The sequence below is a fragment of the Chlamydotis macqueenii genome, chromosome 5 (assembly GCF_036417535.1).
Source record: "Chlamydotis macqueenii isolate bChlMac1 chromosome 5, bChlMac1.mat, whole genome shotgun sequence".
Classification (NCBI taxonomy): domain Eukaryota; kingdom Metazoa; phylum Chordata; class Aves; order Otidiformes; family Otididae; genus Chlamydotis; species Chlamydotis macqueenii.
This window is the reverse complement of record NC_141560.1, coordinates 4,307,784-4,319,113: the sequence shown is the minus strand read 5'-3', so window position 1 is coordinate 4,319,113 and position 11,330 is coordinate 4,307,784. Positions and strand designations below refer to the sequence as shown.

Genomic DNA, 11,330 nt, shown 5'->3' with positions numbered 1-11,330 from the left:
TGGGCAAGGTGAGTCCCAGAAATACCGCAAAACCAGCCCAGCAGGCTGTGCGGAGGAGGGAAGGATGCTCATCAGCCACGTACGCTCTGCCCCACGGATAAAGGATACAAATCTCAGCCTTCACACCTCTGAGGCAGCAAGAAAAGCCTGGCAGCACCTCCCAAAGACCTGCTGCGTGCCTGGGCTTTGACATCTTCTTCCAAAGGGTTTCTTCAGCTCACCCAGCTGCTTGCAAGCAAATCTCGCAGCAGAAAGCAAAGCCCTGTCTAGCAGAGCAACAGGTGCATCGATCACGGCAGTCAACACATCCACCAGCCCAGCCAGGGACAGGGATGCGTCCCCAGCTGCGCCTTCACCAAAAGTCATCCGTCCGTCACGGCGCAGCGACAGGACAGGAGAGATGGAACAAGTCAGACAGCAACCACAGGCATTGAGTCAAGCCGAGCCCAAGCCAAGCCCCGTTGGCAGCGCAGGGCTCCCGCAGCATCAGTCAGCGAGGTGAGACACAAACTCCCTCCTGGGAACACGCTGCTTCACACGAGTGTGAGCACTCCACACACGAGTCTTTTGACAGGGGAACGGCTTTAAATCATCCCTCACGGAGGGCAGAAACAGAGACACCAGTGGGAAAAATGTCTGCAAGGGGAGGACAGCAGCGATTGCAAGGGGTAACAGCTTTCTCCTCCTAAGCAGCACCAACCCAGCTGAGAACAGACCAATTCATTGCAATGCCTTGAGCCTGAGGTTTATAATTTTGGACTGGGGCTCCTCTCACAGGACCAGATGCATCTGATTGTGCTTGATGAGGCAGGTGGGAGAAATTAAGGGCACGTTAGGCCCACTCAGTAAAAAGCACTGGCTAGAAGTGAAGCATTATCTTCGCAAGGTCCAAGTTACAGCTCCGATTCCCCACTTTCTTCAGTCTTGCAGAGGGGAATGGGCTCAGAGGAGCTCAGGAGCAAGTTTTATTTGTAAATAAGTTGTATTTGTAACATAAAGCACAAGAAAGCTGATTTTTTTAGCCCTTCCAAAGGATGGAGTAAACCCCTGCAGACAGCCCTACCAAGGGCAAGTAAAAGGCTCAAAGGTTTTTTCACGGGGATACAAATCACAGTGGGAGGGACCTCAGTGCCCGTTTTAAACAAAAAACAGCTGTGAGGGGTCCCAGCTGCCCGACGAGCAGCACCTGCCCCCGGTGCCGCCCCTCGGGGTTAAAACCGGGCCTGGGGGAGGCGTTAGGGGGCCTGGGCGGGCGGCTGCGCCCATGGATGGCGTGTCGCCGCTGGAGCGGTACCTGGAGCGCTGCGGAGGGCAGGTAAAGGGCAGGGGGGAAGAAAGAGGAAAATAAAAAGCAAAAAAGAAAGCTGCGTTGGCCGGGAATCGAACCCGGGTCAACTGCTTGGAAGGCAGCTATGCTCACCACTATACCACCAACGCCACGTTGAACAAGGTTCTCTGCCTGTGCCTGAACTGTATGCCGCCCGCCTAGGCCGGGCTTGGCGGGAATCTGCTGCCCTGCAGGGCTCCTCTCTGCGCCCGGCCCGGCCGCCATGTCCAGCCCAGCCCCGAGTGGGGGAGTTCCGGGTTACAACGATACAGCGCCCTTTCAGGGCTTACTTGCCTCCTGTTGCAAGCTTGCTTTTTTTTTTTTTTTTCTTTTTTTTTGTCTCAGAAAATGGGTTTAGCACAGGCTGTTTAAATCCGGAGATCTCCTAGTTGCAGTTAGTAAAGCCCTCTGAATATAGCCCTATAAAATATATAATGTGGTGAGGTACGGCACAGGGCTTTACAAATGCTACTGAGCTTTTTGCACTTCAGACTTGCTGGGATACTTAATAATAGCAGATGGTTGGGATATGACTGCAGAAAGAAAAAAAAAAATCCAAGTCTGTTCCTTAAAGCAGCTGGGTTTGATTTATGTGTACCTGGGTTGCAGAGATTCCTGTAGCAGAAGTGAAAATGGCTGTTTCCCCTCAAGCTGCCCCCAAAGTGAGTGATCTCAGACAGGATCTATGTGTGAAATCTCCTTCCTGGAGCTGCTGGGAGATGTCCAAAGCTATGCAGTTGATGGGGCCTTCAGTGAAGTTAATTAACCCAGAGTCTATAGCAATAACCCCTGGCAGCCAGCCCAATATAAACACGGTCTTGTGCCCCCCTTTCACAGCCTCTGAGCATCTGTCTGACAAGAAGACAGTCTTCCCCAGCACTTAACCCTATAACAGCTTTTTTTTTTTCTGCACCAGTTATATGGAAATCTGATGAGAAAGAAACAGAAAGATGTTCTTATCTACTTTATGCAGTTTACTTTCTGCTGCTTTTCTAGACTTTTCAGCTGTTCAATGCTTCCAGCCTTATATACCACTCAATTCTCCAAACTGTCTGCTTTACATTTTTTTTTATTTATTTTTCATGGTCTCTGATGTCCCTTGATATGATGTGTGAGTAGTCCTACAGACTTGCAGTGCTGAGGCTTTTTTGTACTATCTTTTCTGCATCATAGTTCATATAAAACTTTCCTAATCTGTTCCTGTACAGCTAGGCCTTAGTCCACTGGAGGCCTTGCAGAGACCGTGCCTTCCTTCTCCTGTTGTTAACTTGAAAAATACCTATTTTAAACAGAAATATTTTAGCTATTCTATAGTGTATTGTTATTTGTAAGTGTTAATGCATTTTTATCTGATCTCTTAATTCTCAGATAGTGCTCTTGGATCCTGTTTTCCAAAGACCTAAGGGATTAATGAGTACCTAGTCTTTTATTTAGTCGCATTCTGCCTCAAATGATCCCATATGGGACTCTGCATCTAGAAGTCGGTTTTGGAAACAGCTTTGAACCTGGGTGTTTGCAATGCTTTCAGAGCCGGACCTGATCACATCAGCATTCAAGCTAGTAAGGGTTCTCTGGGAGGATGTGTTACTTAGGAAGAGTTTTCCAAGTCTCTGCGGGCAAATACACTGCAGAGTAAGTAGGAGCAGAGATCTCTGTGTGCATGGCTGCGTTGCTACGTGAGCTGATTAGCACAGAAGACAGAGCAGCACTAGCTCAGGGCTGAAAAGCATCGATCTGGAAACCCTGCTCCCACTGGAGCTCAGGCACTTGCTGCCAACTTGAGAGCCTCTCTTGTGTGCTGTTCTGATTTGTGCTTGGATTATTCAAGTCCTTTTGGCTCTTGAGACCAAAAATGCATAAATGAACACAAAACCTCTTGTATGGACCATCTAGTCCAAGCTGTCACCTGCTGTGGGTATTGGCAGAAATCTTGGCAGAAGCTTTCCACTAACTGGAGATCTATGCTCTAATCACAGAGTGGTTTGGGTTGGAAGGGACCTTCAAAGGGCATCCAGTCCAACCCCCCTGCAAGGAGCAGGGACATCTCCAACCAGATCAGGTTGTTCAGAGCCCCAGCCAACCTGGCCTGGAACGTTTCCAGGGATGCTCTCTGGGCAACCTGGGCCAGGGTTCTACTACCCTCACTGTAAAAAAAATTTCTTCGTTATGTCTAATCTAAACCTACCCTTTTCCAGTTTAAAACCATTACCCCTTGTCCTGCTGCTACAGGCCCTGCTGAAGAGTTTCTCCCCATCTTTCCTGCAGCCCCCTTTAGGTACTGGAAGGCAGCTACAAGGTCTCCATGGAGCCTTCTCTTCTCCAGGCTGAACAACCATAATGGAGAAGAGAATAAATCCTTTCTAAACTCTTGCCTCCTTGATATTATGATGCTTTTTAAATACCTTTTAATAATAAATAGCTGATAAAGAAGGACATTAGCATGCAAGAACTAGCTTGCAGATATGTCTTATGCTTGATCCGGGAAAGGATGCTGACTTTGCTGACTGTGTCTCACTTAAATTAGTCTGGTGACCTCCAGCAGCAGAAAGAATTAAATGGCTCGTGGTTCTGTGAGCTGCTGCCCTCTGTTGCACAAATCCAGCACAACACTGACACTGTGCCCTGGGAGCAGGGCAGCGAAATAGTAATGTACTGCGTGGGAGCTAAAGCTAGCCAGAGAACGCCAGCTGTCTTCCTTGGAGAAACTCAGGAGCAATTATGTTGGTTATGTGAAGGGCAAAGGGCCACACTGTACCCCTGGTCACTGCTGAAGGTATATAGTATTTCCCAGTTTGTGGTATTACAAGAGTATTCTAGACTGCCTTTGAAGTGTGGTGGGAAAATGCGTAGCTCCACTATAAAGTTACCTGGATTTTTATGTGCTGACAGACAAGCAAAGGACACACTGCTAAATTTTAAGACTATTCTTTGCTGTAATATGTGTGGGGGGAAAAAAATATTTCAACTTGCTCACTGAATAAAAGGTTAATCTAATTTAGTCTCCCAGTTAAAGTAAATGTTTTAAGAAAAGATCCTTAATGATGCTTTTTCTTACTTCAAGGATGACCTCTCAACTAGTCCTCAGCTGTTTACTCCCATGAGCCCTTATGATGTAGACCTTCCCATTCAAACAACTGAAGATGTGTTGTTCGGTTCTCAATTTCATCAGCCCAAAGAGCTTCCTACAGACTTCTCCTCTGTGGATCTCAGCTTTCTTCCAGACATTACCCAAGAAAACAAAGAACAAAATCTATCTGAAGATGGTCATGAAATGCAAAAAGAGCATGATGGCTCAATGTCAAGAAATGAGGACAGCGATATCTTTGTGGATGAAAGCAGCTTGTCCTACCCAGATGCAACTCAACCATCTCCTGAGGCATCTGGCACGTGTCCTCCTCTGACACCAATGACTCCTATGACCCCAGTGACACCTGCATCGGAAAGCTCTGGCATAGTTCCTCAGTTACAGTAAGTTGATGTATGTATTACGTATGTAGCATAGGTAATAGTAATAGTTTTGCTTAAACTGCAAGGTACTGCTCTGACTTCTCACTTAGAGACTGTAGCAAGCGTGGTTTGGTCTTCAATAAGCCCACTCAAAAACCAGAGGGGCAGTTATTTCTATTTGAGGAGATACGGAGCAAATGAACTGACAATATTGGAAGTCTGGATACTGTGCTGAGCAGTGCAGTACAAAAATGGAAATGGCACAGAACAATACCCAGCTTAGCAAAACAAGGGAGAGTGGACTTGATAAATATGCTGGGTGAGTGAATCTCTGAAATGCCTCTGGCTTGTTAAGGGGGAAAAGTCTCTTCTGGGAGACAGGAGATGAAGTCTCTCCATGGGAGAAGTGTTTGGTAGAAATTACTTATATGTAGTATCTACTGCTACTTACTTCAGTCTGTAGGACAAAAAGGGAAAAAAAAAGACTTGAAGAAGAGGATTTCTTCCAGCGAAGTGAATGGTTAGGCTGACAGCAGACTCCCGGGGTTTAAAGATGTCCATCTGCTTTTCTGAGTGCAGAAACAGCTTGAATTGAGCAAGGGAAAGGGGCATGAAAAGAAGTCTGAGAAATGCTGGCCTTGTTAAAAGGTCCTCTCTAAGCTAGAGCAACCATGGAGTAGTTTATGCCTGTAGAGAATAACATACCCTTACCTACCTTAAGAGTGCTGTAGTAACTCTGCAAACACTCCAGTAATGGTTCCATTCAAAGCTGTAAGAGACTTCAGAGATGTAGTTATTGGAAGACACACAAACTTAGTATTCGGGGACTAATAATTTCATACCTTGTTATATCTCAGACTGTAATTTTTGTATTGAATTACTTATGTTTTGCCAAAAGTAGCTTAATGCTAGAGTGGGAAAAAGGCAGGCAGGAAATTAGCTGATGGCAATTATTAACTGGAGTGTGACTTCACACTAAGCTAATAATGTTGGGGGTTGGCTCTGCGGTGGCTTGCTTTTGCAATAAGAAAATTCCCCTCTCATTCCTCAGGAATATAGTGTCGACTGTAAACCTGGCTTGTAAACTAGATCTGAAGAACATAGCTCTGCATGCCAGAAATGCAGAGTATAATCCAAAGGTAAATCCTAAGGACTCAAAAGCTTTACCTGGACTCCCCTCTTTCAGTGCTGATGGATTCTAATACACAAATCCACCATGAGCTTTGTCCCTTTTCTAATAGCACTGTCTTGATGCATGGGGAAGGTCATAAAAATCTGCAGTTTGGGCCTGTTAAATTAAAAGAAATACAAGGAGATTTTATTCTTTGAATAAAGCCCTAGCAATGAGATGTTATTACCAAGCTGTTTAAGAAAGGAGACGAACTCTCCCACCCATAGCCAGCTACTTCCAGATGAAATGGCTCAATCATACCTCACTGGGAGGAGGAAAGGTCTGCCCTGAAACTCTTGGCTGAAGGAAGCAGAATTACTAGAGTCAAATTACTATTGCAAGATACTTCCAGCAACTGGCCTAGACTGCAGAAACCTCCTGGGAATAGATGGGTTTTCTGTACGTGACTCCAGACCGCTCAACAAAATGGAAAGGACAAGGCAGTGGTCCTGTGAGTGCAGTCCCCTGGTCCTGAGGGGTGGAAAATAACTTCAGGGTGGTAAATAAACACTTTTACAAAGCAAATGCATGCTGTGTTGTGCTTTAAAAGTGACAGTTCTTGAAAGAATGAGCAGAAACATAGCGCCAGCTATATCCCTCAGCTGGACTGTGACATCTTCCTTTGAATTTGTAGAGGTTTGCTGCTGTGATCATGAGAATCAGGGAACCACGAACAACAGCCCTCATCTTCAGTTCAGGAAAAATGGTCTGCACAGGAGCAAAAAGGTATTTTTCTTTTTTTAATTTTTCCTTCCCTCTAAAGGTCTGGGTCTTGCAGCTATGCCTATATTCTGATGAAAAATGGCAGAAAACTGTTTAAATTATCTAGCAAAGGGCTGTCGTAATTGCAGTGAAAAAATGAACCACTGGTGTTGAAAAGTGTCTAGCTTTCTTCATGACGGCAGTTTCATAATTACTGAATTGTGTGCTTCTGTCCCTGAATATAGATTGAGCTGAGCAGACATTAGCAGAAAAGCTGCTAAAATGCCCAGGAACTGTTGAGGGGTTATTTGCATTTCTTGCTGACTTTAAAGTGAGTTAGGACACAACTTGTGTCTGTCAAGTCTCCTTCCAGTGTCTGTGTTCTTTAGTCAACACATCTGCCTCTAGAGAAAATGAGAACTGGAGCAAAGCAAATATCACTTCTGTACTTGGAAGCTCTTTTCCTCAAGTTCATCAGCTGCGTTGGTTTTTATGTCCCTACTCTGTCAATTGGACAATGCATTAACCTACAGCCTAGGAGACCTCATCTCCAACCCCTACCACCATCCCAAACTAGCTAGATTATTGTATTGGTGTCTCTTGGGTCAGCTCTGAGAAGCTGTTGTAAGGAACTGAGAAAGAAACCTCTGAAGAGGGAACTCCTGGGTGATGCAATGTGCTCCAGTGTGCTCAAACAGACCACAGGGAAGTGAATGACAAAGTGCCTTTTTCCTTTTAGCTCACGGAAGTGGTTCTGGGGATAGAGGCTTGCTATTTTGAGCAGTAGCGTATCTTTCTGGAGCACAGATTACCATGGTGGTGGCTCTAAACCGACTTCCATCTCGAGAGCAGAAGAAAACACTAATCAAAGCTGCTTTCCCCTTCTGCTCTTCCTTCAGTGAAGAGCAATCACGGCTTGCAGCTAGGAAGTATGCACGTGTGGTGCAGAAGCTTGGGTTCCCTGCCAAGTTCCTGGACTTCAAGATACAGAATATGGTTGGGAGCTGCGACGTGAGGTTCCCCATCCGGCTGGAAGGCTTGGTTCTCACTCACCAGCAGTTCAGCAGGTATGTGGAAGTGAGTTACAAACCCACGCAACTTGGAGCAGTGTCTTTGTAAGCTGCAAATGGACTCAAATTCTGAGGTTGTACAAGCCTAGGAAAACAGAGTAATAATTAATTGGATACTGGATAGCAAGCAAGTCTTCTGGTGAGCAAAAGATGTGTTCACTGGTCCAGCAAGCATGAAGTGGCTGTAGATGCCATGTGTTACAATATAGTAAGGTTTATCTTCCGCAGTAACTCCTGTTCTGAGTGGGGCACAGGCCAAAATGACCCTCTGCTTAGTTGCCAGGATGATGTACAGCAGCTAGCAGTAATGTTTCCAGTGCTTGAAACCATGACTGACCCAATTCAACAGTGAAGGGCTCTTCTAAATTGCCCTCCTGTGTGTTGCTCGCAGCTTTCTCCTTGAAGGGACACCATAACCACCAGCTTTAGAAACCTTGCAACTGGGAGCATCCTACACAAGCGTTCAGTCACTGCTGGGGTAAACTGGATGCACACCAGATCTGGTTAAGATGGGCTGAAGAACTGCAAGAAGCTGCTGGGTTTCTTGCTCAGCTGGTTAATAAAGAAATTATCTTCTGTAAAAGCTTTCTTTGACCATGAATAGTGACACAATCCTCAGTGTTGCTGCGTATCGGCAATGTGCACCAGATTTTCATTAATCTGAGCAGTGCTGATCACAATTTTACTAGTCTCTTGTTATTGCAGAGTGCAATATCCAACCTTAGTGGGTATTTTTCTTCACTGCAGCCCATGTCAACAGGAAAATAACCAGTCTTGATCAAGCACTTCAGGTTTAATTGGAGCAGCTGTTAAGCTTCTTGAACCAGGCCTCTGCCCTTGCTCCATTGTGAACCTTTAATACTAAGCGGGCCTCTTAAGCATCTGGTTTGACAGGAGTTATCTGCAAGGATAAGGTTTCTGACCTTCAGGCATGAAGCCAGGCTCCAGCTGCAGAATACAGAACTGAAAATCTGGTATGTTTCTGGGATACCACTTCAGTTCTTGCTGTCTGGATGTCTACAGGCCGTCACTTTAAAGTGAACCTGTAGTTGACTGATGGGCATGCTGTGCCTTCAGGATGGGCTTGTTCAGAACTGGTTATTGCCATCGCTGAGGAAAGGATGAAGATGTCAGCACTGACAAAATCAAAATTCACTTGTGTCTTTTATTAGCACTGCATTTAATATTTTGCACTTAACTTGGGGACTAAATATACACTAAAGATTCATTTGGCTGTCATCTTGTCTTAGTTGCACAAGATGCTTCCTGGTAAGGACTTTTTGCAGACTAAGGATTTGAGTACTCTTTGAAGATTACAATGATGGTTTCAATGCTATGTAAAATCAGATTCAGAAGTGGCTCAGGATTTTTTAAAAGTAAGCATGAAGAACTCTACCCATTCCAGCTGGGACTACCAGGTTTCTCTTGATGTCTAAAACCTGACTTGCCTTTCTCTGGGTAGCTAGCTGAAATCTGGGTGTTTAATTACTCTATTGTTAGTGTGATTAAAGAGCATTTTATGCATACAACACTGCAGAGGTATTTGGTTTTTTACTAATCTTACCTGCTTGCTTTGAAACAGCTATGAACCTGAACTATTTCCTGGCCTTATTTATAGGATGGTCAAACCAAGGATAGTGCTGCTTATCTTTGTGTCTGGAAAAGTGGTTCTGACTGGTGAGTGGCCTTCCTCTGTATATCTGTAATCAAGTGCTACCACATCTTCTGAGAAAGCATTTAAATTGAACATCAGCTAAAGCAATATCTTGCCACAGTAAAGCCATTCAGCAATCTTTGATGCCTACTGCTGCTTATCTGTGTTTTCTGCAGTTAACAATATCAGTATTGTTCCGCTAGAATGCTGTATTGCTTCATATAGCGTCTCAGCTTTCCATGTCGTTAAACCCGAGTATCTTTATTCAAAGCATAATGCCACATGTCAATGTACAGGATCCCAACAGGATGCTGTGACATGCTAGGAACTACTCAAGTCACTTAAATATGAATATCACAATAAGCAATTTAAAGTTGCTTGGCCAGGAAGCAAACTTCTTAAAACACTTCACTGACAACATTTTAGTAGGAATTATTAGAGGAAAGGGTGGAGATGTAAGAACTTGTTCCAGACTGTTTGGCAAAACACTCATGAGGCAAAAGCCTTGCTGAGTAAGCGTGCTCAGGAGATATCTGTACCTCAGATCCTGTGTCAAAAGAGTTGAATTCCTGAGTGCATGTTCCTAACATGTTCTTTTGTAAAGCTTATGAAAATACTTATTCAGATGTACCGAAAGGTAAATGGTATTGTTCGCAGAGGACCCAAATGCTATATGTATATTCACAGCACAGCTTTGAGGTACGTGAAAGACAAAAGTGAAGTGCCTGCATTAACCAGAGATTCTCGCCATCATAAATCATGAGTGAGCTCTGTCTAACTGAAGAATGGGGCACTCAATACACAGTTTAACTGCTTTCCACCTCCAAAGTCCCCCCACCTTCTTAGGTCCAGTAAAACCATACCGGCCAGTTCCATTCCATTGATACTTGCATTTCTGGGTACACTAAGGTGGAATGGAACTGGCCAGTAGGATTTTATTGACTACCATTCTGAGAAAGGTTTACACACTTACCCTGAGTGCCACTTAATCCAACTGCTAGGTCATTCAAACACAGATATGGCTAGTATTTGTTGCGCTAGCATGGTAGAGTAGCATCACTGACAAAGAATGTTCCTACAGTTAGCATACAAGAATTAGTATTGAAGATTTGCTTGAAGTAATATGGAAAAGGCTGGCTTTGAAATGACACAGGTGCCCTAAGAAAGCTTAAAAATGAAAAAGCTCCTCAGAACTGGAGGAGAGGAGTTCTCAAGCTGTAGATCAACTTCTAGTGTTGGAATAAATGCTCTTCATTCCTTGTTTCTATCTTTACACTTACCTTATCAAGAGGCAGAGCTGTTATTGTTAAGCAGATAATACCATAGTTCTTCTCAGTTGCAGGTTTTTTCAAAGCCAATGCTTTGCACCTGTCAAGAGTAACCAACTCCTGTTTTCATTCCACAGATTAAACAAAACTAGTCTAGTCTTAAAGCAAAGCAAGCTAAAAATTGTTCTTTGTGAGGCGGCAGAAGCATTATATAAATTCTGCCTTAAACTAATAATAAGTTGCTTTTAAACGCCTGTGTTTCTGGATGGTTTGTAATCTTACTAGGCTTGAGTTGCATTCAGTTATTCTCAACACTCTGTTAATTCTTAATCTGTTTTTTCCTAAATGTCTTTCTAGGAGCAAAAGAGCGTTCTGAAATCTATGAGGCATTTGAGAACATCTACCCCATTCTGAAAGGTTTCAAGAAAGCATCATAACATGGCCCGTAAAGCAACTAAGAATAATACGTGGGTTTGTATTATGATGCGTGGAACAGAAGCAAGGGTGTTGCAGGACCCAACTGTACAGTTGTGGATTATTAAGCAAACGATGCTATTCTGAGTGCTGTAAACGCTGATGCCTTTCCATAGTTTGTGAAATGGATTTTTGCTTTCAGATTAGCTGTCTGAAATCCACTTGAGTTCTGATAACTTCTGTCAAGCTGGAAAAAAATTGCCAAATGAACGTACTT

At 44.1% G+C, this 11,330-nt stretch overlaps 1 protein-coding gene and 1 non-coding gene across 2 annotated transcripts; one reads left to right on the top strand and one right to left on the bottom strand.

Moving 5' to 3' along the window:
- Positions 1-1,264: 1,264 nt before the first annotated feature.
- Positions 1,265-11,076, top strand: TBPL2 (TATA-box binding protein like 2). Its single transcript, XM_086749284.1, has 7 exons — positions 1,265-1,315; positions 4,389-4,795; positions 5,826-5,913; positions 6,580-6,671; positions 7,547-7,714; positions 9,300-9,394; positions 10,997-11,076. Exons 1-7 carry the CDS (start codon positions 1,265-1,267, stop codon positions 11,074-11,076), a joined length of 981 nt encoding a protein of 326 aa, XP_086605410.1.
- TRNAG-UCC (transfer RNA glycine (anticodon UCC)) lies at positions 1,366-1,437 on the bottom strand. The gene has a single exon. It is a non-coding gene; the product is annotated as a tRNA-Gly (tRNA).
- Positions 11,077-11,330: the final 254 nt, after the last annotated feature.